The sequence below is a fragment of the Pan troglodytes genome, chromosome 3 (genome assembly GCF_028858775.2).
Source record: "Pan troglodytes isolate AG18354 chromosome 3, NHGRI_mPanTro3-v2.0_pri, whole genome shotgun sequence".
NCBI classification, from domain to species: Eukaryota; Metazoa; Chordata; class Mammalia; order Primates; family Hominidae; genus Pan; species Pan troglodytes.
The window spans coordinates 106,584,570-106,608,817 of NC_072401.2; the positions used below are offsets into that span (position 1 = coordinate 106,584,570).

General features: G+C 39.5%; 2 protein-coding genes across 4 annotated transcripts in view; one reads left to right on the forward strand and one right to left on the reverse strand.

The window, feature by feature from the left end:
* Positions 1-8,689: 8,689 nt before the first annotated feature.
* On the reverse strand, positions 8,690-23,014 carry LOC134809765 (uncharacterized). Its single transcript, XM_063808471.1, has 4 exons — positions 22,981-23,014; positions 16,755-18,068; positions 11,758-11,840; positions 8,690-8,966 (listed from the first exon to the last, which is right to left on the reverse strand). Exons 1-2 carry the CDS (start codon positions 23,012-23,014, stop codon positions 17,530-17,532), a joined length of 573 nt encoding a protein of 190 aa, XP_063664541.1. The 3' UTR covers positions 8,690-8,966; positions 11,758-11,840; positions 16,755-17,529.
* TET2 (tet methylcytosine dioxygenase 2) overlaps positions 17,896-24,248 on the forward strand; it is a 133,202-nt gene continuing 126,849 nt past the window's right edge. For 2 of the 3 annotated variants that reach the window (XM_003310400.6, XM_009448088.5), the window contains exon 1: positions 17,896-18,236. The gene's annotated coding sequence lies outside the window, so the exon portion shown is untranslated. The remainder of the gene's footprint in view (positions 18,237-24,248) is intronic. The other variant, XM_009448087.5, reaches the window with a different exon arrangement.

Sequence of the window (24,248 nt, forward strand, 5' to 3'; positions counted from 1 at the left end):
GACGTGAAGTCAAATTCACCTAGTCACGTGTAATAAACGTAGGGAGAGGAATAGTTCCTCTGGGAAAATCAGGCATGAACCTAGGAGAAATGGATTCTGAATAGGCCAAAATTACATATTTATTCCAGTTTACCTCTTGGCTGCACAAACTCATGTATCTATATCTTTACCTAAAAATTCAAAAAAACCCAAGCCTACATTAAACAGTAATATCATATGTAATCAAAAAAATGTATCAGCATCACTTCAGTTTTATTCAGTTGCTGCATCCAGCCTGAGTCCAGATTCTACTGTTATTGTGCCTTTCTCATGGTCCAAAAACCTATCTTTAAATGATACATTTGACCGTCTCCAAGAAATCTAATATGCATTTATTTGGAGGAAACAAAATAACTATCATAAAAACTCCTACTTGAAAAAGGGGATTTGGGTGGGAGGTGGCAGAAAATGATCACCGTTCTTTAGCATATATACTATCCTGCTAGACAGGAGCAGCAACAACCCCTTGTCCTGGTCTTGAGGCAAATTCCTTGGTCAGTCCTTCAGTCTGCTCTTGGCTCTGTCTTTTGGGATGCCGTTGTTGCTTTTCCTTTATGGTCACAGCTGCCAAAGGCACTGGGGATACCCACTTTCTGGTTATCATACCCTACTGATAGTGCTGTTTCTGTTGGTATAGATTTAGGATCCTGACTGAGTATTGCCTCAGGGGTTGAGCAATCATAGCACTCAGTTTACGGGTATTTGCATTTCTCTGGAAACCTCTGTTCCTTAAAAGTTTACTAAACTCTACAATCTGTTTCAAGTAAATTCAGTTTGTTTACAACAAAACTGAGTTAGTATTGCATTCTAATCCTTGATTCCAAATTCCAAATTTGTTGTTTCTGTCTTCTAAGTCTCAGTGCTCTGTCTCCCCAGGTAGGCAGAATTCCTAGTTTCACTCATAGCTTCCAATTTTATTCTATTCTCCCTGCCTTTGCTAACACTAAATTTAGATGAGAGTGAAGCAGAAATGCTGCTGACTTTTGGCTGGCTTGTCTATCAGGACAAGGGCCGAAAGGGCTGCTCTTAGTGTTTTCACTGCTTCCAGAGAAGCCAGCTTTTAATGCAGCTGTTTCTTGCATGTAGGACATCATTAAACTCTACAAAAAGGAACAAACACATTTCTGGGGCTTTTTTTCATATACATCCTTTAATCCTCGGCCTCAGTGGACACATGGTCTAAGCCCCAAGATATAAAAGACAGGTTAATCAACATCTGTGTCAATTTCTCAGCTAAAGAAAGAAGGGTCCTCATTGCCTCTTTACTACCTGAATTGAGCCAATTCCACATTTAAGGGTCTGTTACTTACAATGCTTCAAATCTTGCAACATTTAAAAAATATACAAATCAGGACTCTTTCAGATCTAAGTGACTAAAAAAACCTCAAACAGGCTTGTTTGGTGAGAGAAATTTGCTGGTTCATAAAACTAAAAAGTTATGGAGTAGATCTGCTCAATGACGTCAACTTGACTTACCTCTTATCTCTCTGCTCCTCTATCCTCTGTGTTGTCTACGCCACAGAAAAGGCATTTCCTTTGAGAAAATGAGTTTTTTCCTTCTGGCTGCTAGTAGTATTAGGTTTACATCCCATCACATCAGCATCCCCAGCACAAAGGGAATACTTTTCCCCAACAACACAAGCAGAAGGCCCAGAACTAACTTTATGGGTTCTTATTGGCCTAGCTTGGGTTGTATGTTTTCCTTTCTTAGTAATTTCTATGGTGAGGGGAGGATTATTCTCCAACTGGCCAAGGCTGGATTAACACATGTCCAGATTTAGGCTGGGCGCAGTGGCTCATGCCTGTAATCCCAGCACTTTGGGATACTGATGGTGAGAATCACTTAAAGTCAGGAGTTTGAGACCAGCCTGGAGTTTCATCAACATGGTAAAACCCTATCTCTACTAAAAATACAAAAATTAGCCAGGTGTGGTGGCGCATTCCTGTAATCCCAGCTACTCAGGAGGCTGAGGCACGAGAACCTAGGAGGTGGAGATTGCAGTGAGACAAGATTACACCACTGCACTCCAGCCTGGGCTACAGAAAAATACCCTCTTCCCCCCCCAAAAAAATGCCCAGCTTTGAAGCTGAAGATAGAGAACCTGAGCCTTGTGGTTTGAAGGTTGGCTTTCCAAGGATAAATCATAGTGTTATAACTTGACAAAAGAGGGGATAGATCTTGAGTAGGTAAAACAATAATAATTTTTTTAAAGACTCAATGTGTCATATAAGGCCGTGGATGATCTGACCCCTGCCTGTCTTATCTGCCTTATCTGATTGTAGTCTCCTGCTTACCCTTTGGGCTCCACCCCACTGGCCTTATGTCATTTCCCATTCTGCTTGTGGACATTCACATGGGCAATTTCCTCTGCAAAAAGCAAAGCTCCTTTCTTCAGGTTTCATTGGATTGGTTCATTCCTACAAATTTTTCAAAGGTCAGCCCAACTATCACTTCCTCAAGGAAACGTTAGGTTGACTCATAAACTGGCTTGTATCCCTCCTGTTATCATCCCCCAAAGTCTCTAAACCTTTCATTTATATCTCTTACCATAATTGTAATTTAAGTTCCTAATTGGGTAATTTTAGCTCCATGAGGACAAAATTTCTCTGTAAATTTAAAAATATGGTATTACTGAATGGATAAATGAAGGCATGAGATAATGGGAAAGGTGAAGGAGTACATAGGTGCTGAAAGTTATTACTTTGTTTTTCCCATCGATCTATTTCTGGATCTAGTTTTTCATCAGCTCTCTCTTTCTTTTGTATATCAATACCAATATCTCCCACTGTGGGTTGTTCACTATGGTGTAACAGAGAAAATTAGTTGTAAAACATAACACTGCTATGAGGGTAATTTGAAGCAAAACATTGTCTATTTCAGAAAATGAGCACTTTACACTGGTGCTCATCACCTGAAATGGATAAACCTAGGTGAAATGCTAGTTCAGTGATTTACCAGCTCTTCTGAGACAGAGTCTGGCTCTGTCACCCAGGCTACAGTGCAGTGGTGCAATCTTGGCTCACAGCTCACTGCAACTTCCACCTCCTGAGTTCAAGTGATTCTCCTGTCTCAGTCTCCCAAGTACCTCAGATTACAGGTGTGTGCCACCACACCCAGCTAATTTTTTTGTATTTTCAGTAGAGATGGGATTTGCTATGTTGGCCTGGCTGGTCTTGAACTCCTTGCCTCAAGTGATCCACCTGCCTTGGCCTCCCAAAGTGCTGGGATTACAGGCATGAACCACTGTGCCTGGCCATTTACTAGCTCTTTGATTGCAGGAATTTATTTATTTTCTCTGAGCTATTACTTATCTGTAAGCTGAGGATAATAATATCCACCTTGCATAATTCTTACAAGAGTATGAAGGCAATACAGTCATACCTCAGAGATCTTGTGGGTTCAGTACCAGACCATAGCAATAGAGCAAATATCACAATAAAGTGAGTCACATAATTTTTTTTGTTTCCCAGAGGATATAAAAGTTAAGTTTACACTATACCATAGTGTACGAAGTGTGCAATAGAATTATATCTTTTAATTTTTGAATATTGCTAAAAAATGCTAACAATCATCTGAACCTTCTGAAAGCCATGATCTTTTTGCTGGCAGAGGGTCTTGCCTCAATGTTGATGGCTGTTGACTGATCAGGGTGGGGGTTGCTGAAGGGTGGGGTGGCTATGTGTGGCAATTTCTTAAAATAAGAAAACAATGAAGTTTGCCACATTGATTGACTCTTTCTTTCACAAAGGTTTCTGTGTAGCATGTGATGCCGTTTGATAGCATGTTACCCACAGAACTTCTTTCAAAATTAGAGTTAATCCTCTCAAACCCTGCTGCTACTTCATACACTCAGTTTACATAATATTCTAAATCCTTTGTTGTCATTTCAACAGTGTTTATAGTGTCTTCACCAGGAGCAGATTCCATGTCAAGAAACCACTTTCTTTGCTCATCTACAAGTAACAACTCTTTAGCCATTCAAGTTTTACTGTGAGATTGCAGCAATGCAGTCACATCTTCAGACTCTCCACTAATTCTAGTTCTTTTGCTGCTTCCACCATGTCTGCAGTTACTTTATACTGAAATCTTCAACTCCTAAAAGTCATCCTTGAGAGTTGGCATCAACTGCTTCCAAACTCCTGTTAATGTTGCTATTTTGACCTCCTTTTGTGAATCACAAATATTCTTAATGGCATCTAGAATGGTGAGATCTTTCCAGAAGATTTTCAATTTACATTGTCTGGATTCAACAGAGGAATCGCTATCTATGGTAGCTATACGCTAACAAAATGTGTTCCTTAAATAATAAGACTTGAAAGTCAAAGTTACTCCTTGATCTAGGGGTTGCAGAAAGAATGTTGTGTTAACAGGCATAAAAACAACATTATTCTCCTTGCACAAGTCTCCCAGAGCTCTTGGGTCACCAAGTGCATTGTCAAAGAGCAGTAATATTTTGAAATAAATCTCCTTTTTTTGGATAGTAGGTTTCAACAGTGGGCTAAAAATATTCAGTAAACCATGTAGTAAACAGATAGGTGGCCATCCATGCTTTATTGTTCCATTTATAGAGCACAGGTAGAGTAAATTTGGCATGATTCTAAAGGGCCCTAGAATTTTCAGAATGGTAAATTGGCATTGGCTTCAACCTAAAGTCACCAGCTGCATGAGCCCCTAAGAAAAGAGTTGACCTGTCCTTTGAAGCTTTGAAGCCATGCATTGACTTCTTGTCCCTAGCTATGAAAGTCCTGGATGATGTCTTCTTCCAATACAAGGCTGTTTTGTCTCCATTGAAAAATCTATTGTTTAGTGGAGCCACCTCCATCATTTATTTTAGCTAGATCTTCTGGACAACTGCTACAGTTTCTCCATCAGCACTTGCTGCTTCATTTTGTTCTTTTTTTTTTTTTTTTTTTTTTTTGAGACGGAGTCTTGCTCTGTCACCCAGGCTGGAGTGCAATGGCACAATCTCAGCTCACTGCAACCTCTGCCTCCCGGGTTCAAGCTATTCTCCTGCCTCAGCCTCCTGAGTAGCTGGGACTACAGGCACATGCCACCACGCCCTGCTAATTTTTGTATTTTTAATAGAGATGGGGTTTCACCATGTTGGCCAGGATGGTTTCGATCTCTTTACCTCGTGATCCGCCGGCCTTGGCCTCCCAAAATGCTGGGATTACAGGCATGAGCCACCACGCCCGGCTGTCATTTTGTTCTTTTATGTTAAGGAGATGGTGTTTTTCCTCAAACTTCGTGAACCAACTTCTGCTAGCTTTCAACTTTTCTTCTGCAACTTCCTTACCACTCTCACAGACTTCACAGAGTTGAGGATTGTTACAGCCTTGCTCCAGAGTAAGTTTTGGCTTAAGGGAATGTTGTGGCTGGTTTGATCTTCTATCCAGACCAATAAACCTTCCTCCCATGTCAACAATAAGGCCATTTTGCTTTCTTATCATTTGTGTGTTCACTGAAGTAGCATTTTTAATTTCCTTCAATAATGTTTTCTTTTTTTGCATTCACAACTTGGCTAACTGATGTGAAAGGCCCAGCTTTCAGCCTATCTTGGCTTTTGACATGCCTTCCTCACTAAACTGAATCACTTCTAGCTTTTAATTTAGAGTGAGCTGTGCAACTCTTCCCCTTGAACATTTAGTGGCCATTGTAGGGTTATTACTTGACCTATATTTCAACATTGGTATGGTCTAGGGAATATGGAGGACCCAGGAGAAAAAGAGATAGGGAACAGCCAGTCAGCAGAGCAGGCAGAACACTTACTGCAATTAAGTTTGCCATCTTACGTGGGTACAGTGTTGCAACCAAAATAATTACAATAGTAACATCAAAGATCACTGATCACAGATAATTACAACAGATACAATCATAATGAAACTTAGAATATTATAAGAATTATAAAAATGTGAAACAGAGAAACAAAGTGAGCCCATGCTTTTGGAAAATGTACCAATAGGCTTGTTCAACTCAGGTTGCCACAAACCTTCGATTTGTAAAAAATGCAGTATCTGTGATGTGCAATAAAATGAGGCACAATAAAACAAGATATGCCTACATATTCTTTGGGCCCAGCACAAGCAATATTCTTATGATGATTCTTGGATCACAGAACTGTCACTGCAGTAGCAAGCATAGATTTAAAACCGTAACCATCATTGTACATCACCCAGATGAAGATCCTTTTGCCAGTGTAAGAAACATGGCGGCCAGGCGCCGTGGCTCATGCCTGTAATCCCAGCACTTTGGGAGGCTGAAGGGGGCCGGATCATCTGAGGTCAGGAGTTCAAGACCAGCCTGGCCAACATGGTGAAATCCCATCTCTACTAAAAATACAAAAATTAGCCAGGCATAGTGACAGGCGCCTATAATCCCAGTTACTCGGGAGGCTGAGGCAGGAGAATTGCTTGAACCCAGGAGGTGGAGGTTGCAGTGAGCCAAGATCGTGCCATTGCACTCTAGCCTGGGGACAAGAGTGAGACTTCGTCTCAAAAAAAAAAAGAAAGAAAAAACATGGCATGGGAGGGGGAGGGCACAATGAAATCAACTATTTTAGCCTATGTCAGTAACTATGGAGACTATACACCAATTCTGGAGAGGCATGTGGTGAAAATTCCCTCAGGTCTTGGGATTTAATCTATAAACTTACCTGAACCATAAAAAGAAAACTTTACACTGAGTCAATTGGCTCTGGAAAACCAAAGAATTTCTGTGACTTGGTTTATTATGATACTCTTTTTATTTTAGTGGTCTGGAACCAAACCCATGGTATCTCTCATACTTTCTTATCAGACAGAAGAAATGTATTGAAACCATCCTCTTTTATTGCTTAAGGCAGAAGGGGGTGAGGTTTGATGGGTTTAGTCCTTTGTAAGACCTCTCCTCTACCTCAGTTTGTCAGTAGAGTGATTTTTTAAAAGACCCAATTTTTCAGGGACCTTATTCAATATATTATCTTTTCTTTCCTTTAACTATGCACCTCAGTTTGCTCTCTCCCATTAGCATTTAGACATGCTCAATTCTTTCCCATCTTAAAAAATTCCTTTCTCAATCTCACATCCCCCTGTAGCTACTCTGCTATCTCCTTCCTCCTCTCTGTAGCGAACATTCTTTAAATAGTCATCTGCACTCACTATCTCTACATCCTCACTTCCTGTTTAGCATTCAACCTCAGGCAATCTGGCTTCTGTCACCACTGCTCTTCTACTAAAACTCATTTTGCCAAGGATTGCAATGAATGCACCACCATCCAAGGGATACTTCTTATAACTTGTCTCAGGTGATAGTTCAGTATGTGGCCCTGCTAATGCTCTGTCATGAAGCATTTCCTTAATTTGGCTCCCATAAAACCACACACATCTGGGTTTCTCCTTTAGGGGCTCCTCCTCTTTCTCTCGAACCTCGAGAGTGGTGTTCCTCCGTTTCTCTTCTGGAGTTCCACTTTTCTTCTCCCTCAGTGTATGAGATTATTTTCCTCAACTGCCATCTTTATGCTGATGATTCACAAATTTCTAACTCCAGTCTGGATCATTTTTCTGAATTTCGGGCTCAGATACCCAGCTACTCACTGTGTATCTCATAATGGATGTCCTTCCAGTGCCTGAAACTTAACTTGTTCATCGTGATTTCTTCTTCCCACAACCCCCAAACTCCTACTCCCAGGTCCTTCTATCTTCTTTTTATCTCCAGTGAAAGCCACTACCAACCATTTTGTCGGCCAGGTCAGAAACCTGGCTGACATCCTCAATCCTGCCTCTGCCTCACCCTGCTCCAAGGTAGTTACTGTGCTCCATTCCTGCTACTTCTGTTAATACCTCTGGATCTACCCATTTCTATCTTCTCTATTATTGCCTAATTTCTCATCTAGACCACTCTAATTTTTCTACTCTCTCCTCATAGGTGTCCTAGCCTCTGTTATTGTGTTCTCTCAATCCATTTTCCCCACAGCAACTACAAAAATATTTTCAAAGCCCAAATCTAATCATTTTCTTCTCTTTTCAAATCGATTATTGATTTCTCAGTCCACTTAAGCCACAATCCAAAACTCTTACCATGATTTAAAGTAACCCTCATAATCTGATCCCTGCAAACTGCTGCATCCCAATAGTATGAACTCTTCCTCTTTACTTTCTGTAAGGCTTTTGGAATTAATTTTATTTCGTCAAACATGTCATGCTCTCTTATGTCTCTAATATAGATACAGTCGTTTATCTAAAGCAAGCACTTTTCTCTGACTTACCACTTGGCCTGAATAATTCCTGTTCATCCTTTAGATCTCAGTTCAAATGTTACTTCCATGGAAAGATCTCCCTGAACCTACAAGGATGAATATTAAGCACCCTTCCTATTGCATCCTGGCATACTTTTATTCACATAACTCAAAATATAGAACAAGGCTGGGAAAATAGAGCATGAGAAATGCCACTACTAATGTGAAACAAGAATGAAGAACAAATATGTCATTCTTTCTTTTTTTTTTTTTTTTAGAAAAAGACATTTATTCAGCGTCACGATCTGACTATTACATTTAGCAATCAAAGCATGGGTGCAAAAAAAATCTACATTAAAACCCTTTGTTGGAATGCTTTACACTTTCCACAGAACAGGAACTAAAATACCCTGTTACACAATTAGTCACAAATACAGTCCTCGAGTTTTTTGCCCATACACATGAGTATTTGTCTAAAACATGTCTTCTTTGTAGCAGCTAGGCCCTGCCACCACTGTGCTTGGCTGAGTTCACAAATCTGTTGTAACCTGTAGCTTCCCTGTCATTCTTATAACACACTTGTGAGAGACGTTCTATGACAGTATTTCCATCTACTTCTGATCCTTCTGTATTTTGGGGATTTCCTGGGCAGATCTCCATGATGACACAGTTTACTCTGTTTGATTTTGGTCACACACTGATTAAACTGTCTCTCTAGAATGTAGAAATCAAAACACAAATGACACATTAGTCTCTTAATGTATCACCATAAACTATGATAAATTAGAAATTCACATTTGAGCAACCATTTATGTAATGGAAATGAGAATAACAAGCCTTCATTTCTACAGTTTTTTTTTAACAAAAAAAATTCTGTAAATGTGTCCTGACTAGGTTAGATTTTATTCATCTCAAATTCTGTGGTAAGCTCCTCCCTCCTCTCAATTCATGGCACATACCTTTCAGGAGCAAAGCAATTCAAAAGTCCCAACTAAAAGTGGGACCTATAACTATTTCCTTTGTCACCCCACAGCTATGATTTTGAATTTTATAAATTACTACAAAAATTCACATCTTTCCCATTGGCTCCCATCAATAAGTCTCTCAAAAGTAAAAATGTATGCTACCAAGTAAAGTAATTATTGTTTCCAAAAGCTAATGATTCTATAATAAATACATTCTACATTTGCCCTTTTTCTAAAGATATTGGATATGCAATAAGCATTATTGCTCGGTAAGCAGCCTTGTTGGAGAACATTATTATTTACCAGAATTGTATGAAATTTTTCTTTTCATGAAATAGTTTAGAGCAAAATGTTTCACTCATTCCAGATTGTATGCATCAAGTTTCATTCTGAGTTTTTGTGTCATTAGAAAATATGTGAATTTGAAACTCTAAACTAAATCCACCAAGCCCCATCCCTCCAGCCTTAATCAATAAAAAGGGGAATTGTTTCAATAAATTTCAAAATAAAAAAAAAACTTTTCATAAAACTTTCAGTTTATAAACTTCTGGTCTAATGATTTTTTCTCATTACTTACACACACACACACACACACACACACACACACACACACACACACAAACTTCTCTCCCTCTAGCTCTTTCTCCTCTCTCTCCCCTTCATCCAAACATCTTTCTCAGTTGCTTTGAAGGGGAGACAGCAAGGAAGAGCTCCAAACATTTTGTCTTTCATGCCTTTGAATAACTTATTCTTTCCCTTAGAAATGCTTTTAGGGAACAGATTAACTTTCATCTCACATTTGGAATAAACAGAATTACTATCACAGTGGATGGCCTACTTAAAAAAAATACACAAAGCACTCTCTTCCTAAATGTTTCCTTTACTGTAGCATTCTCCTCTATCTGTGTGAGCACAGGCAAGGAATGAAAATGTATCAACCTATGATACAATGTCACAAGTTGGTAAGAGCTTCTTTTCTGCTTTCAGGAAAGAATTAAAGTTGGCTATTTCCCTTTAGTTTGTGGAAAGAATACTGAAGAAAACTTGAATTTGAGAATTTATCACCTGCTGTGTCACCCTGGGCAAGTTCTTAATCTCTCTGACACGTTCCTTCATGTATTAAACACATGTTCCCTGGTGTTAAAAAAATAAAATTCAATAAAATGGAAATTATAATGGTCTTACCTGTTTTCAAGATTACTGTAAATACTAAATGACATATGCATTTTAAAGGTTTTTTGTAGGTTTTCAGTAGTGGAGGCTAGACTACAATCTTGGATCCTATCGTATACTTATTGCCTAAGTTTAACACTTCCAATAAGTGTGTTTTTGGAGTTTCTCTTTCTAAATTTTTTGAATATCTATTTTTGACCTCACACTACCTTTACCTTTAACAGCAATTCTCACTTATCAAAATTATGACTTTACTGTTTCACCAATTTTAAATTTAGAGACTCTCTCGTTCTTGTTCACTAGTAGACAGTGCCTATTGACATTGTGTTACTAAAGGGGTTTCAGAAAATTTTCTTCATTAAAATATATCATCATCACCCTAGGATCAGCATGCACCTGACCACTAATCCATGCTAAAGAAACCCTTCTTCAATAGTTCTGTCCTGCATCTTCCTATCCAGTCAAACTAGGGCCAGTGTTCATAAGATTTCAGAGAACCTCAATGAAATGCTCCTTTGGGATTTGTTTTTGCTATTCTGATGTGTGTGTGTGTGTGTGTGTGTATGTGTCTGTGTGTGTGTGTTTTCACCTTCTACCCTAGCCTGTCAGAAACCCCTGTTTTGTGGTCCCTGCTTGGATATAATTTATTCTCTTGAGTATACAAGTCATTGTGAAATGCAGAACAATTGCCTGGCAACCAACCCATGTTCACTTTAGTGGTATGCCTAATTACTAACAGATCAAGGTTTTCTGCCAAATCATAATAATATTGTACTCTGAGATATAACACAAGAAAACAAATTAAACAGAGGTTGGTAGTGCAGAGCTTCGCAGGAAACTACTTAGCCTCTCATGCTTGCACAGGCTTTGAGTTGGATCTGAGTCAGAGCTCAATTTTCCCACACATCTCCAGAAAATATGAAAACACACTTTAGAAGATTTGAAGAAAATTGGATATCAACTAATAGCTACCTTACTTCCTTTTTAATTTGCCTTCTCCATATAGGGTGTCTGTCGGAAAGGGAATAATTTAACTTACTGGGGCCTAAACATTGTTTAATCTCTATAGGTCTTCCTTCCAGGAAGAATTGCACTAACTGTTAGCATGATGCCAGATAATAACACTCATAAACTATTGCATGACTATTATTTTGGAAAAAGAAAAAAAATCATATTCAACTGGTCTAATTGCCAAGATTATAGGAATGGCTTAAAAACTTTAAAATTTTTGACAGAACTCCATCAGTAGAATTTTCCCATGAGAATAACAACAACAACAAAACAGAATATTCTTCACACATGGAACTCAGGCCATGTCCAGTACTTCTTTCTCCCCACTGCTTCAGGGCATTGTTCCTGTCACTTACATTTCCCCCTAATCATTCTTATTCACTACTGATGATCTGAGTCATTCTTCAGCTGCTAATTATGTCTTCCTCAATTTTTTGACCTATCACAAGAGAATTCAGAAATATTTAATCAATATGAAATATCAAAAGAGTTAAAGGCAGCTTTGCAGGATCTTTGCGAAGGAAAGAGTTCCACTATACTATAGAGAGATATATAAAGTCTGTTCTTTGTCATAGGATGTTCTATGAATAATATTGTGTGCCTGTTAACTATTCATAATAGGTGTAAACACTAAATGTTTTTATTGCGTTCTCACACATTAAGCCATCCCAGTGATTTTCAAGCACAGTTTGTACATCACATTGTGAATCATTCAAAAAATATTGTTACTCCTGCCCCATCCCAGACCTCCTTAATCAGAATCTCCAAAAGGCCTGCGGGGGTAGAGGAGGGTAACCTAGTCATGCATATTTTTCAAAAGCTCCCTAAATTAGTTTTTGTTTTCCTAATTGAAAGATTTGGTGGTATCCCATTCTGAGCATTTTATTAATATCACCAAAGACCCATGTCCGATTAATGATTTCAGTAGATGGCGCTCTTTCCACCTGCCAGCTTCCTTGCTTGGCGGAATGAACCCTAAGCCATTCATAAAAGTCAAGGGCAGGTCAAAGGTGCAATTCCGCGCCAATATTGAAAACATACACTAGAACTTACCTTTGCAAACCAATTGTTAGTCAGTTAAGACACATGTTAAAGTGGTTGTGGGGAAGGGGTACAGTATCACATTTGCTTATTACATGAATGTAATTATTCTTCTGAAGAGTTCAAGAATGTCAACTCCCTGGCACAAAATTGGAAACTAAAGAAACAGAGTAGAAAGCAATGATTTTTTTTTTATAAAGTAGAGATTTGGACAAAAGAGGTTTTTTTTTAAATATGAGAAAGATATAGGAAATACTGATGTTACTGCTATACAACATACTGTGTGAAAAACTTATGATGGGGCAAACATAGATGTCTGTATCTGCTAAATTGGGAGACAGCACCAGGTAGCCTGCAAGATCATCAGCTTTAGAGTCAGCTAACCCTGATTGAGACAATTCTTCCCGCTATTTTATAGCAACCAAGTTACTTAGCCCTTAATTCTCAACAAGATATTACCTACTTTACTTGGTTATAATAAGCATTAAATTAAAAGAGATAATGAATGTAAAACAATTATTTCAATGCTTGGTGCATAGCCAGTATTTAACCAATAAACTTACTTTTGGAGTGCTAAGTAAATGTAGGTGCTGAGTTTTTAATTGTTTAAGTAGCAAAGGATAATAGAAAATTAACATGAGGTTTTGAAGGGAAGATTCCTTTACCAGTCAGTGCTAATAATGGTGAGAAAAAAATTAGAGGAGGATAAGCAGGAAAAAAACAGAAGGTTAGCTTTGGTATAATAAAAAAGGCCTAAACCTTAATTCACAAAATTTAGATTTGTAAGGTGCTCTCTATTTACAGGATGTCTGACCCTAAGTAAATCAATTAATCTCATCTTTAATATTTATATGATGGAAATTACATTAAATAAATCACTTAACCTCACCTTTAATATTTATATGATGGAAATTACATTAAATGCCATTTTTAATATGACATCATTTTGCATATTAAGTCATAATAATACACATAAAATGCCAAAAAACTAGAGTCCTATAAAATGGTGCTGAGGTAATTATTAATAGTTAAATTTTATTGATTACTGAAATTCATCAATAAAGTTAAAAATTATTCTTTCAAAATAAAATGAGATACTAAGTGATTTAGTAAATTTGGATGAGGACAAAAAGAGTAGTTACTGGATTGTGAAGTCAGAATTTATGAAAAGAAAAAGTATTCCCTAAAATTGTAAGAGATTGGTATTAGCAATATTTGCAATAATTGTGGAGGAATTTCCATGATGTTGTCCCACTAATGATTCTAATATTCTTTCATTTTCTTTTTGAGACAGAGTCTTGCACTATCACCCAGGCTGGAGTTCAGTGGTACAATCATGGCTCACGTGGCTCACAGTCTTGAATTCCTGGGCTTAAGTGATCCTCCTCAGTAATATTCTTTCTATAATGCCTTTGCCAATACTTTTCAGTTTATCTTATATTCTACTTTGCCCCCATTAAATTAGTACACACATTGGATAGTTCCTGATTTCATTAATTTAATATTATATAATTTGTATTTTTTCTTTAAAATTTTCAAATTATATAAAGAAAAATTAACCAAATAAAATCAGATTAGGAAAAAAGTAACTAGAAATCATAAGAGATTCTATCGAGATTCTCATCATATTATAATCCCTGGGTTTAGACAATAATTTTTATTAATAATAATTTATATTAATAAGCTAAAATATTATATCTCAATATGTCATCTATTGGAGACTGTTAAAACTTAGTATTCTGTGTTAAATACGTACCTACATATAATGTGCAGTAATGTAACCAAACAAAATAAATAAGAAAGCTTTTTAACCGCAGTGACTGCTATGCTGTTTGATGGTCAATTGTCTTTTAAGCATACAGAGAATCTTTATCATGTTATACTTCAGAAACATGTTTTTGGAGATGGGAAACAACAGGCCATGATTTTATGTTTTTGTTAAACCACTATAATTCTTTCAAAGCAGTGTATATCACAACTATTTCTCTGTGTTGAAGAGAGTATCAAGTCCTTAAAGAAAAATGTAATCCCAGCACTTTGGGAGGCTGAGGTGGGAGGAGCACGAGGTCAGGAGTTGGAGAGCAGACAGGAGAATTGCTTGAATCCGGGAGGCGGAGGTTGCGGTGAGCAGAGATCGTGCCACTCACTCCGTCCTGGGTGACAGAGTGAGACTCCGTTTCAAAAAAAAAAAAAAAAAAGAAAGAAAGAAAGAACATTTTCTATTCTGCAGGTGGGAGGAAATGAAGAATGCACCTATTATTTTTGTGTTAGTACAACATAAAAAAAATTTGCATTGTAAAGCAAACTACCAGCATCAGCTCTTTAATGGACAGCAGCAGACAGGAAACTGCCTCCACCCTAAGAGACTTAAAGACTGAGCAACTGAGTTAGATAGCAGGTGCGCAGGCCAATCAAGTCAATTTTCTAACACAGAGTAGCATGTTGTGGAACTTGTTCTATTAGTCTTTTTTCTCTGTTAAGGAAGCAAGGATCTCTCTGTATGGAAGCAGTGCTGCTATTTCTAGTTTGAGGGAAAAAATGGTAAAGAATTTGATAAGTGTTGTTAAAACAGCAAATTATATTTTAAACATAGATTGTCCACACCTATAGGAGGAGGAATCTCAAGAATGCACACAATTAATAAAAGCTGGTTCTGAATTACCCATACAAGTGCGCACTGCGTTCAGTAAACAACTGATTATGCAAACTATATCCTTTCTTTCCCAGAAATAGCAGGAGGAAGTATTTCAAATCAAAAAAAAAAAAAAATCTAACTAAAATATTTTATACGTGAAGGCCTGCAGAATTTTACTTCCTTTTGCTGTTGAAAAATCACAATAGCCAAGAGGAGTAATGTATTTTATTTTAAATTTTAAAAAGTCATGATGGTTAAGGGTAGAGTGGAGGTGCAGAGAAAGAAGTTGGCAAGAAAATGTTCAGGGCCTGTTGTAAAACCAACTGCAAGCCAAACATGATTCCAAATAGGCAAGAACACCCTGTTACAACAGAGAGCAGTTTTCAAAGAAGAAATGAGAGGGAGGTGACCTGAAAGATCATTTCCCAGTTATAACTAAAGGAACCTACGGATACTTTTATATTAAACACATGCTAATATAATATTTTCCACATATTATTAAATGTAAGAAGATATATAATTATATACTTCTATAGTCAGAAACAAAATAACTCCTAGAAGTAAATGGTTTGTTACTGTAGTAGTAGTAACTACCTGGGCACTTACCTAGTGCTCTTATTAAAAACTCACCACAACCCTGCTGTCTTACAGGTTGTTGAACAGATTGAAAGAAACCGATACCGACAGAGTTAAGTAAAATGCACAAGGTCACACTGGAAAAGATAGAGTTAAGGGTCACTCAGCTCTGTAAAACTCCAAAGCCCATGTTTCAACAACTCTGCAATACTGTGCACTGTATAAATGTATGTTGTGGTCTTGAGAGAACTTTATTTCCTAGACTTGAAAAATACATCACAAGCCGGGCGCGGTGGCTCACGCCTGTAATCCCAGCACTCTGGGAGGTCAGGAGTTCCAGACCAGCCTGGCCAATATGGTGAAACCCCGTCTCTATTAAAAATACAAAAAATAGCTGGGCGTGGTGGCGCACACCTGTAGTCCCAGCTACTCGGGAGGCTGAGGCAGAAGAATCGCTTGAACCCGGAAGGCCGAGGTTGCAGTGAGCCGAGATCGCGCCACTGCACTCCAGCCTGGGTGACAGAGAGAGGCTGTCTCAAGAAAGAAAGAAAAGGAAAGAAAAGAAAGATAGAAAGAAATAAAGATCACAAAGAACTTTCAAACAGCTTAGATTTTAAAGTGCATTAACAATTTCCAAGACCTAAGTGACACTTTAGTGTACAGCTAGAAAACATGGAATGTCATTCCCACCTGAAATGTTTAAGGGAAAATGTACTATTTTCCTTAGTTTGTGCAAAATCTGAAATCTGAGTCAACTTTGTTTCAAAATGGAATAAACAAAGTTTGATTGGACCCACTAAACATTCTTCTTAGCAACAATGCGACACTTGCAAGGAGTTCCCTTTTTTACACTCTTCAAAGAGGAAATATTCCGATTTCGTAAAATTAGGGCTTCGCTTTTAAAAAAATTACAGACCAAAAAAAGTGTGGTTACACAATATAACTAGTATTGACTTAAGGGTACTGTGATCACCATGCAGTGATCCCATAAAAGATGTGACCAAAATACCCACTTAAAATTTGAACGTCAGTCATGTAAGAACATGTAAAAGATGAAGGGAATATTTCAAAAACGACTATCTGACGTAATATGATACTTACTATGACCCATATGGGCTTTGTTCTTCATCTCATCTTCAAATAAAAAGTTGATGATTAGAAAAAGGAGCATTAGAAGGGGAAGTGACACTACTCGGCAATAGAGAAAAACTCCGGTCAAAGGAAGAGCATAGTTACAGAGCTCCGAATGTCAGGGAAAATCAAGCATCCGTCATTCGGAATTAGCTCTGTATCGGTCGGTTTCTTCATTACTTAATTGTACGGGGGGAAACTACTTCAAAGTAGAGGCTCTTACGAGAGGCAACTTAAGCATTTGAAAGTGCAGGTTTATTTCCTCCTAGCGAGAAGTAGGGGGTCACTAGTGAGAAACCCATCTTCAATCTGTGAGACGCCCCCTTCTACTCAGCCCACGTGGCTAAAGTAAACAGAAGGTGGGCCGGGGCGGGGAGAAACAGAACTCGGTCAATTTCCCAGTTTGTCGGGTCTTTAAAAATACAGGCCCCTAAAGCACTAAGGGCATGCCCTCGGTGAAACAGGGGAGCGCTTCTGCTGAATGAGATTAAAGCGACGGAAAAGTGAAAAGAGAGCGCGGGCAAGGGGATCTAAAGGGAGATAGAGACGCGGGCCTCTGAGGGTAAGGTGGGCGCAAGCGGAGGTGTGGTGCGGGGAGAGGTGCCAGTGGGTGGAGGCGGGGGCCAGAGCGAGGGCACGTGCGGGTACACTCCGGAGGAGGTGGGTGCGCGCGGGGGCGTGTGCGCGGGACCTCGAAGTGGTGGAGTGCAGACCAGCAAAAAGTTTCAAAGGGAAATCTTAGATGTCACGTCCTTGTCCAGGCACCCGTGCCATCCCAACCTCCCACCTCGCCCCCAACCTTCGCGCTTGCTCTGCGTCTTCTCCCAGGGGTGGAGACCCGCCGAGGTCCCCGGGGTTCCCGAGGGCTGCACCCTTCCCCGCGCTCGCCAGCCCTGGCCCCTACTCCGCGCTCGTCCGGGCGCACCACTCCCCCCGCGCCACTGCACGGCGTGAGGGCAGCCCAGGTCTCCACTGCGCGCCCCGCTGTACGGCCCCAGGTGCCGCCGGCCTTTGTGCTGGACGCCCGGTGCGGGGGGCTAATTCCCTGGGAGCCGGGGCTGAGGGCCCCAGGGCGGCGGCGCAGGCCGGGGCGGAGCGGGAGGAGGCCGGGGCGGAGCAGGAGGAGGCCCGGGCGGAGGAGGAGAGCCGGCGGTAGCGGCAGTGGCAGCGGCGAGAGCTCGGGCGGCCGCCGCCGCCTCCTCGCGAGCGCCGCGCGCCCAGGTCCCGCTCGCATGCAAGTCACGTCCGCCCCCTCGGCGCGGCCGCCCCGAGACGCCGGCCCCGCTGAGTGATGAGAACAGACGTCAAACTGCCTTATGAATATTGATGCGGAGGCTAGGCTGCTTTCGTAGAGAAGCAGAAGGAAGCAAGATGGCTGCCCTTTAGGATTTGTTAGAAAGGAGACCCGACTGCAACTGCTGGATTGCTGCAAGGCTGAGGGACGAGAACGAGGTCAGAGCGCTTCTCTTATGCCGCGAAACTCTCCCTTTCTTCTCCCCTTCGCTTTTTCTCGGGCTTCCAGGGACTGGGGAGCAAACCCTGTAGTGTCACCCACAAATACCAAGAGGGAAGAGGGAAGCTTCACAAATTACTGGAGCCTCTTCAACATGGCTGACAAATATAGTTTTAATTCCCTCTACCCCTTTTAAACCTGTAGTTCTGTGTTCTCTTCTCTCCTCCTAATGCTCGTCCCCTCATCTCCCAGAAAACTTACCTTTGTGCCTCCGACGAGCCGGTTTCCCGGCCTTTTTTAATCCTCAGAAAAGTGATTTTTAAATTTGCTTTCCTTTCTAAAATAGTTCAGCTTTGGGGGCACTACTTTTCCCTTTAATCCTCTTCCCCTGTTTCTTTCGTGTAAGTGAAACGAGTCTCCCGTTTATCCTGAACAACCTCAGAGAGAACACTGATAGGGTGTTTTTCGACCCTTTTATCAGCTGTAGGGTCTGGGTCTGGGTTTGTGTCTGCCTCCTCCTACCTTCTTATCCCCCTTTAGGGGGCTGTACGAAGTGAATGTCACAGGGAGTGGAATTGGAGTACACTGAGTGGGGTTTTTTTTTCCTTAAGTCCGCGCGTTTTGTTAGCGGCGCTGAGTGAAAGAGGAAAGAATAGTTTCTCTGGTTCCCCAAACAAGACCAGAACTCACTTTTCTCAAGGTACATAAGTCAGCGCTGGGCTGAGCCTTCCAGCCTGGGGAATGTATGTAAGAGAATTTATGGACAAATCTGTGTCCCGGCTTTGTGCTTCTCCCGAATCAGCTTCGTTTGGTTCCTTGGTAAGTGACAGGCAGACACAAAGGCAGGCGCAGGCCCGGGGAGGGGGCGGGAGGGGGTGGGGAGCGCAGCGTTGAGAGTTGCAAGACTGCAAGGTCAGGGGCGCCTAAAGAAATGAAACCCAATCCCAGCAAAGAAGTGAAGAGCAGATTTATAACAGTCCCATCCAAATTTCTCTTTTGGCTTCTCTCTTTGGTCTTTCATCTCTCTGCCTTTCTCTCTGTGTCTCCTCTCTACTCTTTTCTTCTCTCTCTCTCATACACATACACACACACACACACACACACACACCTCACTCGCATCTTGCTGAATCTTTTCACTGGGACTGCTTGTCTAGTTTTATTAAGCTAATAGGGTTTGTATGGAGAGTTTTCTACCTATGACATAATGAAGTGTGGCCTGGATAGCCTCCTGGAAAGGCCAAAAATGAAATATAAGTGTTATTTGCTGGTTATTCCCCTCATGATATACTTTTAATTACATTGAGGGAGTTCTCCCTTCTTCATCTAATGTTTAAGAATTGAGAAAAGGCTTATTTTCCAGCGGTAAAATTTAGTGCATAAAATTTAGTGAAATATTTATATATTTACGTGTCTAGGGAGTGGAATACATTCGTGAATTTAATATCTCAAATCACACATTGTGCTTTTTCCCCTTCAGTCAGGGATTATAATGGGAAACCCAAATTCAAAGATATTCATCAACAAATGATCCATCATAGGAATATAAGATTGTATCTTAAGGGAAGTTGGGATTCACAGAGAAAAGACATTGGTTTGGTTTGGTGTGATACTGTGGGTATTGTTGCCTGGCTAATGAAATCATTACATTTGCATTTTAATGGAAAGTTGAAATACTAAGGGGAGTTATGTTCTTTTACATGTTTATATGTGTGCTTAATAATGTTTGGAATAGAATATAGATTTAAACACAATAAATATTGATTTTTTTAAATGTTAATAAGCAGAGAACTGTTAATGAAGTGTTGGATAATCAAGCTGAAGTTTAGAAGACAATTTATAGGATTAAAAAATGAATAGAAGGAAAAACACAATAATAGATATTTCTCCATAAGTCGAATTTCCAAAACTATTTGTCCTCGACAGTTCGCTTTGTAACTTTCTATTTTGATCTTTGTTAATTTAATGTAGTTTGCTTTAATCATTGATACGTGGGGTTCTTTCACATGATTACAAGGGAGAAGCATTACTCATCTCTGTGGAATAGAAACGGTTCATTGGTTAGTTCTTATTTGCCCTAAAATTAAAAAAAAATTAGGATTTTACCATTAATGCTGTTCATGGTGAACTATCGAGAAAACTATGGTTGATTATTCCAGCAATTCAGAATTAAAAACAATTCCTTTTGCTAACAAACTAATATTTACTTTTTGGGGACAACTTTTCAAATGTTGTGGTATATACTGTCTTCAGGCTACTCAACTAATAATAGATACAACATTTTCCACTCAATAAATAAGGATAACTACATTGGTTAATAATTTTGAATACAACTATGAAGGCTTGTTTTTTCCTGTCATCAAATTTAGATTCTTATTTTGTGCATCCTACTTTTATGCTGAAAATAGCTGCTAATTAATACTGTATAAAGTATTTCAGTGATTATAAGGAAGAGATGTGTATGTTAGTCACTTTATCCTTTGTTGGAAAAGAGAAATTATTTTAATAAGTATGGGGTAGTTTACAATAAAAGACATAACCTCAGTTCTTTCTTTACCATATATGTGATCATACTACCTAGGTGCTTCAAAAATTCCATAGGACTGTCTTGGGTTATTGAATTTTAGGAACATGATAATGGACAATAACAAGATAGATAGCTTTTCTTAACTATGACATTGTTTTGCTTATTTTCTTATTGAACTAATCATTAATGAGAAATTAAGTTGCAGTGAGAGAAGTCCCTTGCTTTGTTTAAATTGTCGTATTTGCCAAACTCTTCTTAAGGCTTTAATTAGGTCTGATGTGCCAGTTTATGCCAGAAGCCGGAGGAATTGATATGATTTTGAGGCAGTGGCACATGGTCCTACCAGACATTGGCAAGTGAACATCACTTCCAGAACAAGTGAAGTGCACCTGCCAAGGAGTTGTTATGAAAGAATTCCAAAGTCCTTATTGGGCACTGGTCTTGTATTAGGTAACAACAACTGGAGTTAATGTTTTAGTTTCACTTGTTGAAGTTAAAAGTTCCCTATCAATTCTTCTAAGACTCCACCCCCAAACAATGTTGTAAGTCAAATGTCACTATTGAAATGTATTTCCTTAATTACTGACCTCATTAAGAAGCCCTCCTTATGATTCATAGGCACACCTCACAGAAACTCTATTTTCCATCCTGCCCAAAGTCTGAGTAGGTAAATTCTTATGAATTCTTATGAAATTACCTTGAAATAAAATATCTTCAAAAGTTATGGATGCTAGACATTGTATAATGTCAATATTTTAGAATATCTAATATTTAGAAAATCTTAGATCTACTTTTTATGCTTTAATTGCTTCTAATGCAAGTTAAATTGTTTTTGTTGTTATTGTTTTAATAGAATTTCATAGTCTTATCTAGCAATTTCTAATTGCTGGAAAGAGTCATCTTTGTTATATAAATAACCATGTAGACTGTTTTAATGTAATTGTTTCCTACCTTGGGAACAGGCTAAAACTTTGGACCAGCTGTCAGTATTTGTTCATCAGAATAACACTTTGTCAATGATTATTCTACCATTGCACAGTAGTTCTTAAGGATAGTAATGGTACCAAAGCCAGCAGCAATAGAATATCTCCCAAGCCAACTTTACAATTGGAGCCTTCACTGTGGGAAAGACCAGTTGCCAAGTAGAGCTGGTGGTTATCTGGGAAACTGTGCTGAAGAACACAACCACAAATGATTTTGCCAAATATACAGTATTTACTTGGTCTAGATCTCCAATTTCTATTTCTACTCACTGCCAAAACTGAGTGAATACTGTGACATTATTGAAGGAGGTTATGCAGTACATCTGTTGGTTTGGTGTATAGTAGGAGAGAAGGGTTCCAGGAGGGAAAGGGGAAAGTGAGAGCATGTGAATCACTGTGACTACAATCCAAAAAGAATTATGTATGTCTGCTATTTCCAGCATTATTTTTGTCCTATATTGTACATTGCAGAGACTTGCTGACTTAAAATAGATATATAATCTTTTTCTCAAAAGAATAGATATTTGGTTGTCCATTCCAAATAACAAATTTTGGATGGGCATGGTGACTCATGCCTGTAATCCTAGCACTTTGGGAGGCCAAGGTGAGAGATCACTTGAGGCCAGGAGTTTGAAACCACCCTGGGCAACACAGTCAGGCCCCAGTCTCTACAAAAAATTTAAAAAGTTAGTGGGGCATGGTGGTACATTCCTGTAGTCCCAGCTACTCAGGTGAATGAGGTAGGAGGATGGATTGAGCTCAAGTGTTCTAACTTATAGTGAGCTATGATCACACCACTGCGCTCCAGCCCAGGCAAGAGGGAGAGACCCTATCTCAAACAGCGACAACAACAAAACCAAACAAACAAAAAAGCACATTCTATCAGCTTTGATTTATGTTTTCATTTGTAATGACGTGTAGTTAAATGTGTCATACTTCAAAAAGAAGAAACAGATAGTAGGTGGATTTTCAATATAATATATATTAGATATAGATAATATATATTTTCAATATATAATATATGTAAAAATAAATTCAGTGATAATATCATCCTACCTGCAGTTTTAAGAATTCAGAACTCAGGCCGGGTGTGGTGGCTCATTCTGGGAGGGGAAGGCAGGAGGATCACTTGAGGCCAGAAGTTCTAGACCAGCCTGGGCAACATAGTGAGATACCTGTCTCTATTCAATAAAAATAAAAATAAAAATAATTCAGAACTCAATGCTTTATACTCACTGAAAGTTGTTCCTCTAAACTGACTTGAAATCATGTTCCGAATAAACTGAGAATTAAAGTAAGAGACGAGGCCGGTTGTGGTGGCTCTTGCCTGTAATCCCAGCACTTTGGGACGCCAAGGCAGGTGGATGATCTGAGGTCAGGAGTTTGAGACCAGCCTGGCCAACATGGTGAAACCCTGTCTCTACTAAAAATACAAAAATTAGCCGGGCATGGTGGCACACACCAGTAATCCCAGCTACTCAGGAGGCTGAGGCCCGAGAATCACTTGAGCCTGGGCATGGTGGCTCATGCCTATAATCCCAGCACTTTGGGAGGCCGAGGCAGGTGGATCACCTGACGTCAGGAATTCGAGACCAGTCTGGCCAACATGGTGAAACCCCATCTCCACTAAACATACAAAATTAGCTGGGTGTGGTGGCACATGCCTGTAGTCTCAGCTATTCTGGAGGCTGATACAGGAGAATTGCTTGAACCCTCCCGGGAGGCAGAGGCTGTGGTGAGCCGAGATGGCTCTGCTGCACTCCAGCCCGGGCGAGGCAGAGAGACTCTGCCTCAAAAAAAGAAAAATAATAATAATAAATAGGAGATGAATAAATTGGGATAAAGTGTTTTTGAAGGACAGTCTAGGATATAAAATGAACTGGTTGTTTGACTAAAAATACTACAAATGTTTCTTTCAAATTACATTTCTTTTTTGTCTATTGGAAGGTAGGCACTGATTTCTATGTCTTTCTATTCCCTAATAGAACCTACTGTTGACCTCTCAGTCAATATTTAATGGATGATATAGAACTAGTGAAAAACCATGCAATTTAACTAGAAAAAAAAAAAGTATAATCTATTTTCTTTTCCTTTTTCTTTCTTTTTTTTTTTTTTTTTTGAGACGGTATCTTGCTCTGTCACCTAGGCTGGAGTGCAGTGGCGTGATCTCGGCTCACTGCAACCTCTGCCTTCCAGGTTCAAGTGATTCTCTTTCTCAGCCCCCAGAGTAGCTGGGACTAGGAGCGTGCCCCACCACACCTGGCTAATTTTTCTATTTTTATTAGAGACAGGGTTTCACCATGTTGGCCAGGCTGATCTCGTACTCCTGGTCTCAGGTGATCTGCCTGCCCGGGTCTCCCAAAGTGCTGGGATTACAGGCATGAGCCACTGCACCTGGTCTAATCTATTTTCAATGTATAAGAGAAAAATAGTGTTAAGTGTCTTGGTGATGGTGGTGATGGTAGGAGTAATGGTGTGTTTTCCTTACATTTAATTTCTACAGG

Coding starts and splice junctions, on each gene's coding strand:
- LOC134809765 (XM_063808471.1), bottom strand. CDS start 23,014: ATGATTTCAAGTCAGTTTAGAGGAACAACTTTCA. Junction 18,069..22,980: donor GTTTAGAGGAACAACTTTCA/GTGAGTATAAAG, acceptor CTCATCACTCAG/CGGGGCCGGCGTCTCGGGGC.